We start from the raw sequence: 21,766 nt of genomic DNA on the forward strand, positions 1-21,766 counted from the left end.
TGTGTAGAATGATGTGCCAAAAAGATTTGTCCTGAGCAAATTTGGCTTGTACAAAGCCAGGGAATAAGAGTACCAAGTTTTTTTAAGATATTTCAAATTGTATTCAAGTTATACATGGTACAAGCAGATGAAAGGGCAGACGATCAAACGGAATTTAACTCTTCTCGTTATCTTGATCATTTATATAATATATACCATACATAACTCTATATCTATCTCAATACCGGAAGCAAGAACATCAGAATGTATTTTATTCGAGTTTGGAGAATATACGCATAAATTAACTTAGTTCTTTTAACCAATTATTATTTCTACTATTCTATGGTTAGTATTAAAGAGAGACATGTTATTATCTTCAAATAAATGACAGATTTTATTAATAAATGTGTTTTTATTACAGATATTTTTGATCATACAATTTGAATATTTGTTCATGTCATACATATACATATACCTAAACATACGCTTATGTAAATGTCAGTATATACATAAATATTGAACATAACTCTCGACATGATTGCAAATAATATAATCTCAACTAAATACTAGTAATCGTCATAAATATTATACATACACACACAAATAAATACATATAAATAAATTTTTGTACAACAGAGTATATTTGGTTTCTGGGACTATTTGAGTAGCATAAATACTTAGGAACGTAACCATTTTCTATGACTTCATGAGTGTTTTAGATTATTTGAAAAGTTGTTTTATCATTTTATTTATCCTCTCTTAAATATTTTACATAAATAAATTAATTGTTTTTTTTTTTTTAATAAATGTAAGCCTAACTACATTATTCGTGTGAAATATATTCCTTATGATTATTTAACCCTTTACATTTTACTAACTCAAATCTACAATTACATTTAAATCTATAAATACAAAACTATTTACAATTCTATACCAGCGCAGCCAGTTTTATCTAACAAAGAGGTTTCTGAAATAAATATTCGATTCTACTTATGAATGCGCATTTCGCGCCATATGAACGAAGAGGCCGACAGGACCGTCGCACTTCTCGCCGCACATGTTGCATTTGAAAACATCATCGCAGCTGTGATAACCCATGTGGATGGTGTATATCACGGTATCTTTGAAGTAAATATCACAATATTTGCACTCATATATGGTGCCAGTAGCCGCTCGTTCATTTGTCGTTACGGTTGAAGAAGTGCTGGAACTATTTGAGCTGTTTCCCGACGACGAGGCGGTCGAACTGGTGATTTCTTTAGCGGTAAGCAACGTATCATGCACAAGCTCTTCATTCTCTTTAGAGGTTCCTTCCACTTGAGCAGTTGAAGTGCCAAATGAGGTTGGCAACGGTGGTGGGGCGGCAGATACTAATGCATCGGTATTTATTTGACTGAATGTATCCTCTTCTTTTTCGTCTGGTGATTGTGACGTAGACTTTACTTGCAAAAATGCATCTAGCTTGAGCACTCGTCCTTTCCGTTTCGCAGCACCATTAGTGCTAACAATTGGCGTATTGTTAGATTCGTCTTGAAGTCTTATATTAGAAGCAATTACGGGCGTTTTCCGGTTGTCCGGGTCATCTTTAACTGGTGAACCCTGTGAGAGATCCATTGCTGAGTCTGTTGATTTTCGGTCAACTTCATCTTCTACGTCGTCCACTTCCTCGTCATCAGCCTCAGCCGATTGAGCATTCTGTAGTTTCCGCAATGCTTTCTCTCGCCTACTGGGGGACATTTGAGCTAGAACCACAGCTTGTTGTTGGGCAGCTAACATTTGTAAGTTTAAGTTCCAGTAAGGAAAGAATGCCATATTGGGATTCTGTTGGAGTAGCGTAGCGAGAGGTGGTAGCAAACTTGTCATAGGGGAATTCGTATCCGTAATAGCGGAAATGGTAGAGGATGTTTCAGTGTTTTCTGTTGGTAGATTCCGTTTCTGCTGTTGACGTGTATTTTGTTGAGATAACCCCTGTGAGTGAGAAGACAGCTCAGATATTGAGCTTGGACTCTTTGCAGGTGACACAGGCATCTGGTGATGTTGAGTTGGTAATGAGAAAGATTGTAAAGCTGTCGAAAGCTGCGCTTCGGACAATTTATATTCTGTGCTGTTTTTCTGATCTTGTAGTGATTTCGCCGTCAAGCGCTCATTGACGTTGTTGCTGTTAGTATTATTACTTCGTTTGATGCTAGATGATGTGGACTTTGATTTAGGGCCGCGCCGTGTGCCATACACGTCAATAACTACCGATGGGTTCGGTACACCTTCTTCATCTAGCACCAAACCAGGTTTGTGCTCATATTTGCGTAGATGTAATTTAAAAGAATGACAGTATTTGGTGGCATAATCACAATCTGCACAGCGATACTGATAAACAGAGGAGTGCGACTTGCGATGAGAGTTCAGCATCGATTTATTAACACAGGTATAAGAACATTTATCACATTGAAAGGGCTTCAGATTTTTGTGCTTACGTATATGATATTCCAGATGATGCTTCAGCTCCGTCACAAATGGGCATTTAGGACATTGTAGAATCTTGTCGGGTTTCATATGTGTACGTACATGATCCCAAAATTGAATCTTTGTTACCCAAATTGCACCACAGGTCTTGCACTTGTAATTTTTCATTTTACCATGCGAATTATAAAGTGGGAACCGAATTGATTCGTCATCTCCTGATTCGCCTCCATACTTCATGTCATCACTAGAATTCGACTGCACATCTTGATCTTTTTCCAGCGAATTTATTGTTTCAGAACAAATAGCACTTTGAGGTTTTGGCGATTTAGGCGGCGTAATATCCATTGGTGGTGTATTACGTGGTGTCAATGCGGTCTGCAATTTCTCACTTGAGTCCATGGGTGTAGTCATATGTGATTGATGTGAAAGAGGACTGGGCGTTTGAGGTTCCGTTCGCATATTACTTTGCGGCAGGTGATGATAATATTGGGATATGGAGGGTATAACCGCTGATGGTAATCCGGGCGGCGTAAGCGGATTGAAACCAAGCGGTAAATTCGAGGACGTAACTTGATTGTGTGCGGCTGCTTGTTGAGCTTGTTGGAAGTGCTGTTGATAATGTTTCTGCTGTAGTAACTGTTGCTGGAGACTTCCATCATATAGATGTTGCATACTATCTGCGTTGCTGGGGGATGGCGTCATCGCTGATAGTGTATCCATAGCGGATATTTGATGGGAAGTTTGTTGGTGATGTTTTAAATAATTTTCCAAATGTGAAATAACATCTACATTAGACTCTGGCGACTTTAGCTCTTGTTCCAAAGATGGGCTTGTAGTGCCTGGCTCCGTTTTAATATTTGTATTAGTAAACATACTGTTATACCATGAGTTATGTTGTTCGTAGCTAGCCGATGTAGCCTGCATGGTGTCCCAATTCTGCATATTGTCGCCAAAATATCACTGTTTGTATTTAATTTTGCTGTATAAAATATGCAGCCTGTAATAAAGAATAGAAGAAACTGTAATTAGTAATATGAAATAGTGTGTTTAGCAAAAGCAGGAGAAAATTAATAATTTAGCTTTGACACGCTTATTGCGCGTGCGCTGATTTTTCATTTTCATTCTTTTATTATATTTTTTTATTTCTCTTTTTTCCACATTTGCCACCCTTAAATACTGCCTGCAAGTAGAAAGCAATTTAAATCTTTTTGTTCTCTTTTCTTTAGGGCTGGGAGGGTGGAATATAGTTCTCATCGCCATTATGCTACTCATTTTTATCTAAGCCCTCCCGTCCCTCATGCCATGTGCGGCGGCTGACAGTGACTTTCGCATCGTCAACAGCATACAAGTTTCGCATGGTTGTGACTCAAAGAGGAGTTCGTGCAAAAAGTGGGAAATGGGAACACAAAAAAGGCAATAAAAATCGAAATTTACTGCCATTTTTAGCACGCGTACAGAACAGAAGCCTAAGGGGAGGTTTTTTCCAGTTAGGCTAAGTGGAGTGTAGTCGAAGGTTAACAGTATATTTCGCTTATGTTTGTAATCGTTTGTACCACTATGCTTATGCATGCTTATATGCTTGTGTGTAATATATGTATGTGCCTACAAAAGTAGTTAAATACATAAGCGTTTTATTTATGTTTGATGCTTTCAACGTTGGGTATAATCACTTTTTTGGGGGTTGCACAAATGTGTATATGTATTTATATGTTTATGATCTTTATGTAACAATAAAAAAATAGTTTTTATGTTTTTTAGCGTATTCTCATGGGGACGATTTGGTTGGTATTTTATATGTACTGCATTGCGATTGGTGACTGCTGTTCCGTTAAAAATGGAGTATTCTTCACTATGTGGTTTTTACGTACGTTTAAAATTTGTGCGTTTTCCGGTACTTTCTAATAATAAATACTTTGTAGGTTGCCGTTCCGGCAGTGATCTACACTTCTGTAAGAACTCATTAACACTGACTGTGAAAATCTTTCTCCGCCGCTTATATGCAAATAGCTTGAACCGGTAGTCCTTTGTAAATATCTGTAGTAAAATACAGGTAAAAATCTGAAATACATGCACGCGTTCCCGAACAAGCAGGCAATCTCATGTTCTATTTGCATAAGAAGTTCAATATAATGCATTTCGAGTATTACAGGTAGCACCGAAGCGATTTCTGTAATGTGGGTTTTATTAAAGCATTGAAACGGTTAATCTGCCTATGTCCGCCTAAAGATTTGCATATGACCTTAGAAACGCGTAAAACAGTGGACTATGGTTGTTCAGAGGTGTTGCAGTAAAACAATTATAAAGGATACCAATGTTTTGTAGAAAGATATAATTAACTTTTCAACTTCAAATCTTTATAGTTCACTAACAATAACATACATACATATGTATGTAGTTACACAAAATATGACTATGCATCCTTAGGTAGAATAGCAAACAAAAAATGCACAGCCGAAGGCGTTGACTTTAAATGTTACACAAAGCTGAAAGTTTAGAAGTTAGCAAAAGTCACCAAAACATCTATACATACATACTAACAAACTATTGTATGTACATATGTACGTGCGTAACATTTGTTTATTCACAAACATGCTAAATTACTTTTTGATAACAATCGCCGTACCCACATCATAGAATTCAAGTGAATATAATGGAAAGCTACGGATTTCTCAAAAATCTTATACCATTAACTTAAAATTACTTCATTCTTTTACACGGGGCAATGATAGTATGCCAAGCCTCCAATATTGCACTTTTTCAAGGATTCTCTTTAGTATATTGTACATACATATGTATGTATATGCACACTTGAACCTTTGTTTAACAATCTTAATTTTTTTTAAATACGGACTGACTATGCACCTAAGTTACATGAACTATTTAACCACTAATAATTACAAAGAAATTTATGATTACTACTGATCTACACAACTTTTCTTCAATTTTTTTTCAAATTTGTGGTTAAAACAATTGATCGATACATCGGGAAAAGCCAAAACTGATATCCTGAAGGAATAAATTGTTTTGTGCACCGTAGTTTTTAATATTAAAGTGGTCAAGTGCACTCATAAATATACATACACATGTATAACAACATTAAAAATAAAACATTGCTTTGCGGAAATTTGCAATATGCGAAACATAGTACATATTTACTACAGAACGATAAAAATTCAGTTCAAGTGTGCAGTTGATATTTGTCTTGTGAATGTTTTTCCGACAACAAAACCCATCAATAAACACCGTCAACAACAGCAACGATTGTCAAGTTTTGTAATACATGTACATCTCTATTTTATTGAAAATATAATTATTATAAAAATTAAATAAAAATAAATCTAAGCCAACATTTGACTTTTTCGTGATTTGAATTTTCTAAATAAAACAAGAAAGTACTTATATACGAACTTTTGTACGCAACTACTATGTACGTACATGCATACATACTTCCATACATATATACATATGCATGTATGTATGTAAGTACGCTCCTCGCAGAAATTCAAATGCTCTAGCGCATACATTCATATGTATGTATGTAATCTCTCTTTTTTATATACATATGTATATGTATATACAGGCTTACATACACATGCATGGATTCATGCACATTCATTGTACGTGTACACTCTCCCACCGCCCCAGAACTCGTCCTCTTTGGCGGTGCAACACACAAAATTTGCATGCCTCGTCGTTTTTAAAGGCCAAGTGTAAAATTAATATTTGCACTTGCTGCTATTATACCCTGCTGGTCGGTTAAGATGCTACGAATGTGTTTATATTGAAACGAAAATCCGCGCACACATATATCCTAATAGATATATGTAGATGCATCTAGATGCACTTACGTTCGTATACATATATTTGGGTATTGATATACTAATATATGCATAAGTTTATATGCATGTGTAAGAGAATAAAAACATGTGCCGCTAATTTTTACACATTTCATACGATAGAGAAGGAACTGTTGCCAACAACTAAAAATGGGAAATGGAAAATTTTTATGGATGCATTTTTTGCAAGCTATATTGCTTAGGAACTGCGATAATGATAGCCAAAATTCTGTCGGCGATGAAATGAACAAAAGCAGAACAAGAGACTTTGGAAGAGATCTCAGATCTTCTTTCCTCACCTCCACTAAATATCGTCATCGCATGCGCAAGAAAATGCAATGAAAAAGTAAAAAAATTGCACATATTTGCCTTTGTTGCAGGCTGCGTTTGCGAATAATTTGGAAAAGCAACTTGTTGTTTATACTAATCGACAGCAAAAACGGCAACAACATACTCGGTAACGGCAAGCCAATAGCAGGCATCAGCGTTTATTTTTAAAAGAAACAAAAAATGGTTAAAAGGAAGACAAATGGAGACGGCGACAACATGGGGATGAAGAAACTTGGTTGGCGCTGGATGGGAGGCAATGTGGCGGTTTATGAAAATCGTCGATATCGATTGATTTTGGCTTTCATTTTTGTTTGTCTAAATCTGCATATAAAAAATTTTGCAAAAATTATAAAACGCTCGGTTATAACAGCGCGAGTAGTGCAGGAGAATCCACATGCGGGAGCGAATAATAAATGCAGCCGGCAGAGGTTTGGATACTATGCCGATGCGGGTAAGCGAGCATTGAGAATAGGGAACGATAGGTTTTCGGTGCGGTTTTTAGCAAATGCGCAACAGTGAGTTGCAGCGCAAAAAAAAATTAAAATGAATTGTTGAAAATGTATGCACCGAGGCATGAAATGATGACCACCGCTCTCTTCGACCCCAGGTCCAAAGAGATGTAAGTATAGTAATTGTGCAGAGTACAACTATACAATTCAAATGCATTTATTTAAATGATCTTAACTCTATACATTGGCATACATACATATGTACACATGCTAATATGTATGTATATGCTAATAAATATATGGTATTTTGCTATAGAGAGATTAAAAAATTACATTTTTCTTTCTTCTTTACAATGCGGCAAGCAAGATTTTGAGGATAAATTGAAAAGAAATGCCCAATGAATTTTCTAGAATTAAATAGTGTGCATAAAAATAAGCATTTTTTGTATTCATTATCGGCTGTTGCTTTAATACAAAGTCCATTTATATTATCAATATTTTGTATAAGACAATATTTGAATTAACGCCCCTAACATTCAAAGATATAAACAACTTAAAAAGTTGGTACCTTTCGACTTTTAATTTGTGTTACTACTCCCAAAAGTCAAAATCAAGGTTTTGCCAACAATATACAATATAATATACATATAATATATGATAATAAACATAATGAACAGTTGACTAGAAAATAATTTAAACTAGATTGTATTACTTCCTACGTAAAAGCCTTTGCTTTCCTTTGGGCTTTTCAAAGTCAAGGTCGAGTCATTTAGCTTTAAATTCAGTAGTTGTTCAGGTAAACAAAGGAATTACATATGTATGTACATATATCCATCTGAAATATATGTTTAAACTAAGTGTAAAGTGTTCCGTATATATACATTGTACATACATATGTGTACGAATAAATGTATATGTGCATATGTACATATCTAATATCATATCTTGTTATCACATCCTAATTTAAGTCTCGAAAAAAATGTTAAGACATTATGTATGCTATATTTGCTAAATGCATTTATGTAAACAAAATACATACACAGAAATCATCAGCTCACTTGGTGCACTTGACATTCACCAAGCTGTATACATTTTTTTGTGAAATAGTATTTTTTGTGAAACTGCTGAAATAAAATTGAGAATTATCAAAGACAAACTAGCGCATAGAAATTACAAATGTACATATGTAGTATGTATGCAGTGCAGTTATACAAGAAAGTAATTGTTTATGTCAACCATTGCTAGGACCGATTAAAGTCAACATGATTACAATCATCACTATAACTATTTTTGTGGTCATCTTGATAACGATTACTCTAATTGTAATAATGAGCATTGTGATTTTTCTGATTACAGCCTCAGTTTTCTTTTATAAATTTGTCACTCAGTTAAATCGAAACTCGTCTTACGTCTATATAAAGTGTTTTTAAAAAATGTAAGTATTACACATTTACATTGTAAATTAATAACAGTGTTGAAATGAAATCATATTTGTCTTTTAGGTTCTTACTTATAGATACCATTAAATCACCTACATATGTATTTACTTACAAAAATACACACAACTTCACAAAAATACCTAATATCAATACGCAATTATTTTGTTGTTAGTTGATTCAGAACACATAAATAAATACATATTTAATTGACTTTCCTTCTGCCGGTGATTATATTACAGTAAAAGCATTTGCACTAATATCTAAAAAAATGTGAACAAATAGGATAGATAATAAAATTTTGTATTTACCTGTAAATCTCGTCGGCTGATGGTGAATTCTATTTGTATACTCCAGCAAGGTAAAATTTCTGCATTCAGTTTTGTTCAATACGTCGATATATAATGAGATAATCCTCTTTTTGCTAATAGTTATGGCAATTTGAAGAGTTTAGATTTTATTATTTTATGAGAATAGCGTGATGCGTGGCGTTTGCAACTTCCAATTTGCCCGATTCACGTTTCTCACACCACGAATGGCACGCGCCACTTTTTAGCCTCTATACAATATTTGTTTCGAAAATTACGCATGAGCAGAAATTTAAAACACGTTCATATTTGTCACAGATTCACAATAATTTGAATAAGATTTAATAAAAAAATATATTCAACAAATACAATATTAACCAGCTCACTAAAATCTACAATGTATTTTATTTTATATTTTTTCGTCAATTTTTTTCAGTTTATTCAAGTGTTTATAAAGTCTTAAACAATGTGAAAATTGCGGATGATGCGAATCCTTCTTGCATCAAGGCTCTGAGCACAACTAACTGATTAGATTCTCAGCGCCGCAAATTGTAGACATGAAAATAATTTCAGAATTCTGTTTTGAAAAGTATAAATGCGTAAATGTCAAATGCATACTCACACATATGCGGACTCACAACACTACAGTCGTCTGCACAGATGCTGCATTGATACGTTTGGGAGAGAATTTTCAGGTAGATTTTTAGTTTGGCAGTTCATTGCATGGCGAATGCATTTTCATTCTATACAGTGTATCAAGGAATAATAAAATCGCATGAAAATAACATTAGTTTTATAGCGGAATTCTGTAAGCGGTCTCTAGTCACTATTTGAGACTAGTTTGTTCAATAACTCTGATTTGCCATTTTGAGTATAATGAAGTAATATTATCATAGATATTAATCGATTGTCGTTTTTTTTTCTATTTTGTAAGCAACTGAAACACGAAAAAGTTAAAAATAAACCAAATTGACATACTATACATTTCGTAAATATTATGAAACAAAGTCAACATACATATATTTTTATACTTATTGATAATCATGTTTTTTGACTATGTTATAGAAAATTTAATATTTGTTATAGACATATTTATTTTCATTCAAGTCTCTAAATAATGAAATGTAATAGGCTTTTGTGACAGTCACTTACATATATTGTCTCTAATTTAAAATTTCAATTTTAGAGACTTGTGACTGTATCACTCGGTTATTTTACTTATTGTAGGAGATGAATGGCAAAATAGTAAACCATCTCCAAAAACTACGAAATATCCACAGTTAAAACTTTCTGAAAAAGGTGCATACATTTTTTACTTAAACTCGATTGTACTGCGTAATAAATACTACACCAGTACCTCAGTTTATATTCGAAAGTTCAACCATTTTCTATTTCTAAGTATCTAGCTATAATAAATATTTATATTTTTCCCAATGTCCAACTTTTTAAATATAATACCAAAACCAATTAAAATATTTAAAATGTTAGAACTCTTTTAAACGAAATTTAGTATAAAGACATGAATGTCAAAAATTTTCAATATTTTTGTAAAACTAATCTTTTTATACCAATTTAACATTTTTAGTAATTTTATATCATTTAGAAGTTGGACAACTATGGGTGAAAAATCACTATTAAATTGGTTGTTCCAACTTATCAAAGAAAAAATATTATTTTCTTATTTTATAATATTTAAAACTGATTTCGTAATGAGCTCTTCCAAAATATTGCACTGTACTCTCTTTTGCATTACTATATTAACTATCCCTATTCCTTTCTCAATTCCTATTCGTTCCATAGAATAGTATACCAGTAATCGTGTGTCATTCGGCTCTCCTTTGCAGATATAAAGTTAGATTTTTGTTCAGTATACTTTTGCTCTCTCTCAATTTCCCTCCCTCATACGATGTTATTATTTACATGTTTATATATGTATGTACATATTTCTATAATTAATATATGTATGTTTTTATGCATATTCGTTAGATAAGTGCAATTTTTGGATTAACTGTAAGATTCTTTTTTTATATACAATACATACTATGAACTTATGCTTGTTAAATTAACTTTCAATATTAAGATATTTGTTTTTGTAATTTTGTATCTTTGATAAATTTTCATGTATGTAAATATGTACTATAGTAGGGCTTTTTATATCGATTCTTTTTGTTTAGATTTTTTCAAAATGATCCGGGAAGACAATACGGGTAACCGGGATTTACATAAATAAGTTTATCCTATGTACTTATATACATACATATGTATATTAATAGGACCAAATTAATTTTAGATCAAAAAACACTACTTTGCTCAACTAGCTTATCAAATATACATACATACATACATATATGTATTTCAGCATGCAAACTTTAAATTTTTTCTTCAAAAAATATATATGTATATATACATACATATGTATATGTATGTACTTGTTATGGTCGAATCGTTATCCCCCGAAAGGGTTAGTTTCCTTTAGTTCGACCGTGTTAGAAAATGGAATTTAAAGCCACAAAGAAACAATGATCAAAGAAAATCACTTGGTGGACAACACTTAATGGATTTTGGTAACAGTGCAGGGTCACCTTTAGTTATTGTCCGTTTTAGTGAACGTCGGAAAGGGTTAAAGTGGAAAAACCTTCGCATTTATATTTGTAGAGGATTTCTTTTTATTAAAAAATAGCAAAGCAATAGGATTCATGGAAGCAGTTACCCAAGGATAGTTAAAAAATGATATACACATAAGCAGCACTATTTAAGTGCTTAAGTATACATTTAAATAAATGGTTGCCCTTACACAGCCATAGATCTGAATATCTTGCTGATACGCTCGCAATAAACAAGTAAACACTGAAAACCTTTAACGTCATTATATAGTTACTATGTACATACATATGCATGTACGTATGTCTACTTGTTTCGTTTAACGTAAAATAACTGGGAATAGTATGGTCATTTAAAATATAGAGCGTGTCCTTTGAGGGTCTTGCAGTTAATACTATGTACATATGCATACATATGTATGTGCTATTTTGCGCGTGTTGCTGCTTTACACCACTAGTCGAAGAAGTAGCAAACAATATTCCAAAAAATAATGACGATTATATATGACAATAATAGTCGTCTTATTCTGGCCCGCGAATGGCCGTGCATATTTATGTAAATATGTATATACATATACATATTTACCATATATAATATATGTACAAGCATAAGTGCTGTTATTTGCTAACTATGCTTTCTAGACTCTGTGTTCTATGTGCCATAGAAATTATCTATACAGATTCACACGAACAAATACTTGTAGAACAAAGCTATCGGTTAAAGTCGTCAAAACATACCTGATGGCTAAATAAAGATTAAAATGTGAAATTCTTTGCAAAAACCGTTCTTATTAAAAATTGTTCTGGTTTAACTTCACTTTCCCATGACCGCCCAAAATATTTGCAAGACTCATTTACCTATATTAATGTGCTACAATAATAGTTGCATGACGGATAGCGGCCAGCGGTTGGTGGTTTACGTATGTCAATGGCACGCACATTCATCACTGCATCTAAGTAAGTACATAATATGATATACAAATGCGTCGGTCTTTCCTTATAGTTAACGTTCTTATGTGTGGGTGCTCGGTGTTACCTGTCGTTGTCACATTATCTTTATTATTCTCGGTCAAATATGCACGGACGCACGCCAGACGTTAAGCGAAACTTTTAACCGCGTAAGAAACACATAAAACTTGACCTTCACGCTATCATTTTCCATTTCGTGCCCCCGATCATTAAAGACACAATGAAAAGTAGAGCAATGACCCGACGCGAAAATGCATTTCACTTGAACCTTTCCTCATTCTTTGTCATTGTGAGGAGAACAATGCTTGACCGCTCCAGTTTCGAGTTTTTTCGTGTACTGGGTTACCATGACTCTATGCTTAATCCCTTACAGAATTTCTGAGAATGCCATTCGGAACAAAAAAGGATATTTTTATTTGTTTTCGCACTTTTAAAATACTGTCTTGGTCCAAATTTTCCTGGACTAGGATTAGTTTTTACAATGGTTGGTTTATCCTTGTTCTAAATTAGTGTATCGCATATTACCTTTTAGTACCATTGGACATGCACACTTAATCACATACATAAATATTAAAGTTTGTTAGATATTTGAGTATATATTTAGACGGACTTTGTTGATAAATCTATAAACATAATTACCTTTAGTTAAATAATTTCAGCTACCACTATTTCCACTAATTTTCGAAATTGGAGTAGGCAAGCAGTAATTGGAAAGCAGTGAGGCAAACATGATTAATCGATACAATGCAATACGATAATATTACTGAAGCTCCATTTCTACCAAATAAACTATTCTATAATATTTGACACCTTCTTAAGGGATACATTTTATGTGACAGCCTAAAAAAGGCAGTTCTCGGGAGTGATAAAAAAACCCCTACTGTATCAGTTGTTTTGAAATCTTAAGGGTGTGTATAAACATATTTTAAGAAAACTCAGCAAATTTTTAAAGAAAAAATTAGATGCTTTTCGAGGACGCTTTTTAAAATCGATTTTTTATAAAATTATGTTCGCTTTGGGCCAAATTCCATTTTTGATCAGGTGAAGAATAACTTTTGAAAAATATTGTTTTCAACGATATACTGAATTGAGCGGCTACACTTTAAAAGACTGTAAATACAAAAGCTATTTAAGATATTGGCTTAAGTATTAGTTACAATATACTAGTTATTTAGTTTTTAAAGTATGTATAACCTACCGAAAAACAAAAGAAATCCATTTTTTGTTTTAATTTCATACTAGGTTTGCTAGGTTTGGCCCTCAGCAAAACATTGAATTCATGTCAACATTAAACCACTACAATTTTTTTGTTACTTGTTGCTTGGAAGTTCCAAGTCATTTAAGTGATCAGCCTTCTATGTAGGAATGTGGAGCACATTAATTTTGATTACAATCATTTCGTTGATGTAACATAAATCAAAACTTCATTTAATTTGTTCACTCTCTTTCACACAAGGAAACAAAAAAGCTCGGGATAATACTCAATGATCCATGACTCGTCACCTGTGATTACTTGTAATAATTCTATACCTAATACAAGAATATAAACTTCCGATTGAATTTCTACCGTATATATCGGCCAACAATAAGTCTTTGTAAAATTAAGTATATACCGCAACTTAATGCCCAAGATGTACATATGTATGTGCTTTTTTTTAATGAAATTAAGTAGATTTCTTAAAAATAAAGTGGTTTATACTTGAATCGATTTAAATTTATCAGTTGTTTAATTGTGGGAAGAATCTTTACTAAAAGCGATATTAGATTGTTAGATATTGGTGAACTAATTATTGATGGGTTGAGAAGGGTATGTGATTTACATAATGTATTTTTCGATAAATTTAATTAGTTTGCAAAGTCTTCACTAGACACCATACTTAGTTTCATTAGCGGCAAAGGGTGAATAAAAATAAGTTAAAAAACCTTTACGTTTCATAAAAATAAAATCAATACCATCGATATAAATATAACACGGATATTCTTTGTTGATCACAATAAATAGAAGACGCATAATTTTCAAACGCAAAAGTTAAGAGAAAGTTTTAATAAAGCTATATTTGGATGCTTCAATTTGTCCCTCTTTTGTTCGAAAGGCGAAGAATTCGTGGCAAATATAAAAATGCGAAACGCTTACAAAGTGTTGTTCATAACTTATTTCTTCATGCAAGCCTTCATATACATATTTTTAATATACTTGTACATATTAATAATTGGAAATGTTACACTCTGTTTGAAATATTAGTATGTAAACTGGATTTATATTGACTAAATGTAATTATTATTCTGAAGATGTTTTTTTATGGATGTCTTCCGAACCGAAAAATAACGTATCTACGTAAAACCACAAAAAGGTAAAAACAGACTGCAAACAATGTTTTTTATTTATGTAAGTAGCTAACCAAAGTGATAGAAATTCGCTTAAAAATATTTGCCCGTAAACGTACTTTTTGATGACCTTTGGTATGTACATATGTATGTATGTATTAAAATGAATGAAATTCAAATACAATATCTCTATTTCAGAAGTCACAAATATGACCTGATGTTGAACCACTGGTAAATCTCAATTATATGGCTATAATTGTAAGAGTCTTATCTGCAAAATTTGCTTACTTCAATGGATCAATTTTCCTCAAGCGTAAAAGCGGGTGCCAAACTGAAAGCATGAAATGCATACATATGTATGTAAATGCGATGAAAATATATGTAAGTACAAACGCAAAGGTAGATATGTATGTGTGTACATACATAAGTATATCTACATAAATATGTGTTATTTTTTGAGTGTTTAAAAGAAAACCAACATGCAGATTTCAACAATGTTTGTACCGATTTCATCACATCTGCAAATTTATCTCTTGCAAAGAAAATTATATTATGGTTTACCCCATGGAAAATGTCGCGAATCTTCGGCTATATCTCTTAATTATATGTACATATGTATGTACACATATATACTTAGTATAAAATTTTATTACCGCTGCCATATAAAAATTGGAAATATAGAAAATGAGTGATTACTAGTTTAGTGATTATAAATATATATACATATATGCATATGTATGTTATACACTAGATCTACATACATATGCACATATGGATATAAGCAGAGTATTTATTGTATTGCAATTATTCAGTGGACGCAAATTCTTAAAATTTGATTGCAAAGGCTATTTTGGTAAAAATGTTTAATAAACAAGTAAGGAAGCCTTAGTTTGGGAGTAAATAAACATTTCATGCTCTCATATCTTGCGACGTACAAAGCCAGGGAAACACTTTCAAACGTTAGCAAAATTTTAAATTAAACAATTAAGTTGTGTTGTATCTGAACATTTTATAATATCGCAATTTTCAAGTATCAAATTAAATATTTTAATAACTTATTTTCCTGTGTGTCTGAAATAATTATTTTAAAATCAATCTTCTTGGGTGTTAAATTTACCCGAACTTATTCAATTCAACTCGTCTTGTCATCTCGATGCCATTCTGTAGCAACATAATTAAACCTAGTTAACATAAAAGAGGTATGATATAAACTCAGTCAAAGAGGAGAAATTTGATATATTGGTATAAAATCAGTCGAAAGTACGAACTTTTCTATTTCGCTCTATTAAGCTGGTTGTGATTAACCCTGGAACGTCATCCTAACTTTAAATACACAAAATGAATGAAACCAAAATGGATTTATTATTTTCTTTATTTCATTGTAATCACGGCCTCGTTTTTGTTTTATTTTGTACTTTCTATTTTTACTAGGACATAACGATACAAATATAATGTTACGGGCTATTTCGTTGAAATTTCACCATTTTCCATTTTCTTGACGTTTGCTCCATTTTTTAGCTGGTAATCAATAACATATCGGTCCATCGTGTCAACCCGACCCATACCAGTTTTCTGTTCTCAGTTCTAGAATATCTGCGAACTGTAGTAATTGGATTTTTTCAAAAACGGCGAAAGCAATAGTTATTACGAATTGTCGACCCACTTTCAACTTTTTTAGGGGCAACAAAGGCACGCTATTTTTTCAGAATTTTTTTAGATAATGGACATGATTTTGGCGACATGTTTTCTCTAGGAGTTACGGTACCATAGTAACATAGAAATGCTAATCTGGCATCAGTTTCTGGTGACTCCAAAAGACTAGTGCCTACATTTATATTCTTGCAACGTGTTGCTACAATTAGTTTCGTTAACGTTACGGTTGTATGTTTCACCTAAGACCAATCGAATTGTAATAGGGTTATATACTATATAAATGATCAGGATGACGAGACGAGTATAAGATATAGAACTCTAATTTGACACAAGAGAAAAAAGCAAAAATGTTTGAAAATTTGAGCGAGGTCCCGCCCTCTAAGAGGCTTAATGTACTTACATATTTCATAAACCATTAAAACTACAACAACCAAATTCGTCTAACAAAAACACTATGAGAACTCCCACGGTCAGTGTGAAAACAGATAAAATCGGAAGATAACCCCGCCCACTATAACGGTACTGTTAAAAACTACTAAAAGCCCGATAAATATATAACTATATACGCCAAAGGCATTAGATCGTCGCTCCACCCATTTTTAGGTGAGGTCACATATCTCGAGAACCGCCCGACCGGTTTCAACCAAACTCGAAATATGACATTCTACTGAAGTTCCTATATTATAGTATATCATATCACAATATTGAATTCCATTTGGTTCCTTCAGTTTCCTGTATACAAATCATGAAGCTATCAATTTAACGAGATAAAACTTTGCACGTATGGGGCTTTTGAAGTATGCCACCTTATGACCAAAAAGTGTCCAAATCGAACCAAAACTGTTCAAACCCCTGGGATCATATACGTATATATACATTAGTAATATGTCTATTTATGTCTGATTATAAAAATTGAGCACATAAAATATACAAGTTTTTTGTAAATGCTATTTTTGCCACTAAACATAACACCATTGCATAAAAAACTTAACAATTTTTATTACACAAACTCAGATTGGCATTATCTATTTTTATACTCTTGCTACAAGTATAATAGTTTTGTTCAGCTAACGGTTGTATGTCTGTCCGTCCGTACAAGTTGTAACTTAAGCAAAAATTGAGACATGTTAATGAAACATGGTATATGTATGCTCCTTGGCAAAAAGGTAAGGACGGCTTTCCTTGAATAGTTCTTTGAGTTGTGGGAACTTATGACTAAAAGTGTCCAAATCGGACCAAAACTGTCCAAGCCCCTAGGTAATGAATATGTGGACTCAGTACTTAAAGATGACTTTTTACTGAAAATATCGGTAAAAGTGCAAGATATATAATTGAAATTGGTAGAGAATCCCTTCCTGATAATAGTATGTCAAAAATGGATGGAATCGGAACAATACTTCTTTTAGCCCCCCATATACCTAACAAAAGATTAAAATTGACAGAGCGTGTTTTACTTATAAAAGTGTGTTTTTGTATTTAAAATGGGTAAAACTGAACGAAAACTTGACCTAGCCCCTATTTAATTAATGTCAAGATTTTCGATCAACTGGTTTACCTTACTCCATATGATTGGTGATGGTAAGTGAGGGACCTTGACCTTAGGAGTATTTTATTAGTCTTTGGCCTTTTAAACGCATGTTATATTGGCAAAAAAATAGATAAAATCGGGTCAATACCATCTTCTACATATGTACATACATATATACATACCTATTATGAGAACGTCAAAATGTGACAAACTTGATGCCAAATATAGTGGTAATTGATTGGATTCCGATCCCATGGTTTACGTTTTCCACCTTAAGGTATTTCCCAGGCTTTGGTCCTGGAAAGTATGAAATGTTCGTTTGCACCTGAACTTAGTGCTTCCTTACTTATTTCTATTAATAATATGTTGTATATATAGCCCTTCCTTACTAGTTTTTTTAGCTTCGCACAACAAACGAAACTAAACACGGTTGCTTTGCTCTGCTAATTTGTTTAATTTAACCTACTAATGACACCAAACGATTAAAGCTTCTTCTCAAGCATATAGTATATCCGTCGTTAATTGGTTAAGTACATTTCTTTATGATTTTTTATAGAATTTTTTTCTTTTACATGTTGAGTATTAAGAGAGAAATTTTCGAAGAATAATGAAGAATAATATATTATAACAAATGTTAGAATTAGTTAAGATCAGAATCAGAAAACCTTAAGCAATATCAATTTTTTATTTATTAATTTATTTATTTATAAGAATATCAGGTAAGAATTAAACGTTTAGCTTCACTTTTAATTTTTTCTGCAGACATGTCGAAAACATGTGTACGGTCAGCATACTCATTAATTACATTCGTGATCCTATGGGTCGGTGCACGAGTGTTGTATCTCGATCTAACTATTGGTACTTAAATAACTCTTGACTTTCACAAGTTTACTTTGTACTCCACGAAATCAAATATTTCCACCAACTCTGGAACATCCCAATGTCCATTAATGATATTAGCTCCGGTGCAGAAAGTTAGATATGTATTTTCTTCTATTGGCCAGTGTGGGATTACTAGGTTCTAGTGCATCAATTGCACCTCTTGAATCTTTACTCATATTGTGACGATATTTTAAGTGTCTATTAAACTTTTTTTGTACTGACTCCAATTTATCAATTTGATAACTATAGATTGGATCCCAGACTACACATCCATACTCCAACACTGGCCTCACTAGTGCATTGAACAGACCAATCAGCGTACTACCATTCTCAAAATCTTTACTTGTTCTCAACAGGCTACCTAGGATCTTAGTGGCTTTGGCTACAATATTATTTATGTGACCAACAAATGTAAGTTTACTGTCCATATGTATTCCAAGATCTTTTATCGACCCTACTTGTTTAACTATATCATTACCCACATAATAAAGGTGTTGATTAACTTCAGATTTACGGCTATATTTAATGATTGCACATTTTCCCACGTTATGCTTCAATTTATTAAACTCACACCATCTCACCAGCTTATATCTTCTTGAAGTGCATACGTGTCACCGATGTTCTCAATGCACCTATACCTATTTCGAATCATCAGCGAAGAGTGAGTACCGAGATGTAAATTCCGCTCCAATGTCATTAACAAAGATACATAACAGTAGAGGCCCTAAGTGTGACCCTTGTGGTACACCCGATGTCACCTTGAACTCTCTAGAGATGGAGTCACTAATCTTTACACGGAGTCTTCTTCCACTCAAATACGATTCAAATCATTCATATATACAACCCGTGATACCATATTTCTTCAGCTTTAGCAACAGGACTTCATGATTCACCATATCAAACGCTTTACTAAAGTCCGTATATAGTGCATGGACCTCAAGTTTTTAGAATGCTGTAAGATATATTCTACGTACATCATGAGGTTCGAGGTGGTTGATCTTCCCTTGTTGCTGTCTGATCAGAGAATCCTTAAACCATGTCTCAATCTGACTATATATCAACTTTTCAAACAGCTTGGGTAATGCGGATTGAATGCAGACTTGTCTATAGTTACTCACGTCGATCTTTCTTCCAGCCTTAAATATAGGTACTACGTATGCATCTTTCCAGCAATTGGGAATAATTCCCAATTTTAATGATTTGTCTAACAGAAAGCTCAGTGGTTCACACAAACCCACAGCACATTCTCTTAGAAAGAAGTTCGAAATACCATCTGGGCCTGGGCCTTTGCTAGGATCAAGAGCTAACATCCTTTTCAATAATTCATCAAAGCTGATTTCAAGATCTTCCAAGTTGCTATTACAATTTTTCAGCCGCTCCAATGAGAATGTGATGTCCTCTTGTAGTAATGTGTCCACTTTCTGATAAATACTGCTAAAGAAATCCGCAAACAAGTAACATACGAGGTGTGTTCAAAAAGTATCGCGAATTTTGAATTTTCGCGGGTTACGTATATTCGAATTTCGAATTTTTTGTGGTGTTATGTTGGTACTCATGTCTCTCACTTATGCCGACAAGCTCGGCTATTTTGAATGTTCATTTAATTGTTGACAGCTGCTTTGCGTGCGCGTGTTTTGGATCGTCTTCGATTTTTACCTATCAAAAAAATTGCTTCACGATAACGCTCCTGCTCACACATCGTTGCTTGTGCTCGACTTTTTGGCCAAAAACAACACACTAATGATGCCGCAGCCACCGTATTCCCCAGATCTGGCCCCCTGTGACTTTTTCTTGTTTCTTGAACTGAAGAGGCCCATGAAAGGCTTCTCTTGACGAGATAAAGACGGCATCGAAGGAGGAGCTGAAGAAGATAAAAAATATGATTTTTTGAAGTGCTTCGAAGATTGGAAAAACCGTTGGCACAAGTATATAATATCTCATGGGGATTACTTTGAAGGGGACAAAATTGATATTCATGAATAAATAAATAATTTTTGAAAAAACACAAAATTTGCGATACTTTTTGAACACACCTCGTACACTATCAGCACCTTCCGCCTTGAGGTCATTCCACTCCATACTAGATGGTATTCCTTTGTCTTTGCTTTTTTTCATTCTTATAAGTTTCCAGAAATGTACAGGGTCAGATTTAATCTTCTCCTCAGCGCCTTTGGTAAAGTTTTTATAGCATTGACTACATAACCTTTTACATTCCTTTTCAGTTTCCTAAAAATTTCATAGTCCAAGTAACTTCCAGAGCACTTATGTACATATATCTGTGATGCGCTGTCCTTTTCAATTTAATCTTGTGGATTAGAAGTCTACTAAACCAACAAGGATAATTGTAATCCTTTCTTACCGAGTGCGGCACATAGTTATTAATCCCTTCAGAAATGATTCCGTAAAAGTGTTCTACCATACTATCAATATCCTTCAATTCGTACATAGGAATCCAGTTTGTTTGAAGAAAAAAATTATTTAGAGCACCGTAGTCGGCTTTTTTGAAGTCCAAGTATTCTACCGTTTTCTGTCTGATAGTCTCATGTAGTGTAACTTCAATTCCAATAGTGGGATGGTACTTGTCCTCTTGAACCATAGGAGCTATTTTATTAGCAAAAAAATCACAATTAGTAAAGCATAAATCCAGAAATTTGCCGGCAGAATTACAGATCTTATTAATTTGAGTCAAACCCGGTAGAGAATACTCCTCAATCACCAAACCCGCCTGCTCAGATTCTCCAATAAATTCTTCTTCACCTCCAGTCCTGATCCATTTAGTGTCCGGAAGGTTGTAGTCACCATAAGCAGGATTTTACAACCAGTATATCTATTCACTATATTTACCGTGTCCTGTATGAGTTTAGCATACACATTGCAGTCTCCATTCGGTGGAATGTAAACACATCCTACAATCAAATCATCAAAACACATCCTACAATCAAATCATCATTATGTCAGTTATGTTTTCAGAAATACAAAGAAGAGTTAACTATAACCGAAAAGAAATAAGA

General features: G+C 33.4%; 1 protein-coding gene and 1 long non-coding RNA gene across 3 annotated transcripts in view; one reads left to right on the forward strand and one right to left on the reverse strand.

Annotated features, from left to right (window-relative positions):
- Positions 1 to 21,766, forward strand: part of LOC125776501 (uncharacterized) — an 80,536-nt gene that overhangs the window by 15,219 nt on the left and 43,551 nt on the right. The window lies entirely within an intron of this gene.
- LOC105228854 (protein hunchback) lies at positions 372 to 9,338 on the reverse strand. 2 transcript variants are annotated; one of them, XM_011208844.4, is made up of 2 exons: positions 8,802 to 9,338; positions 372 to 3,436 (listed from the first exon to the last, which is right to left on the reverse strand). In XM_011208844.4, exon 2 carries the CDS (start codon positions 3,379 to 3,381, stop codon positions 970 to 972), a length of 2,412 nt encoding a protein of 803 aa, XP_011207146.2. In that variant the 5' UTR covers positions 3,382 to 3,436; positions 8,802 to 9,338; the 3' UTR covers positions 372 to 969. The 2 variants fall into 2 exon arrangements, with proteins under 2 accessions (XP_011207146.2, XP_029408362.2); XM_029552502.2 differs by lacking the exon at positions 8,802 to 9,338 and adding an exon at positions 4,308 to 4,785.

Source organism: Bactrocera dorsalis, chromosome 2 (assembly GCF_023373825.1).
Source record: "Bactrocera dorsalis isolate Fly_Bdor chromosome 2, ASM2337382v1, whole genome shotgun sequence".
NCBI classification, from domain to species: domain Eukaryota; kingdom Metazoa; phylum Arthropoda; class Insecta; order Diptera; family Tephritidae; genus Bactrocera; species Bactrocera dorsalis.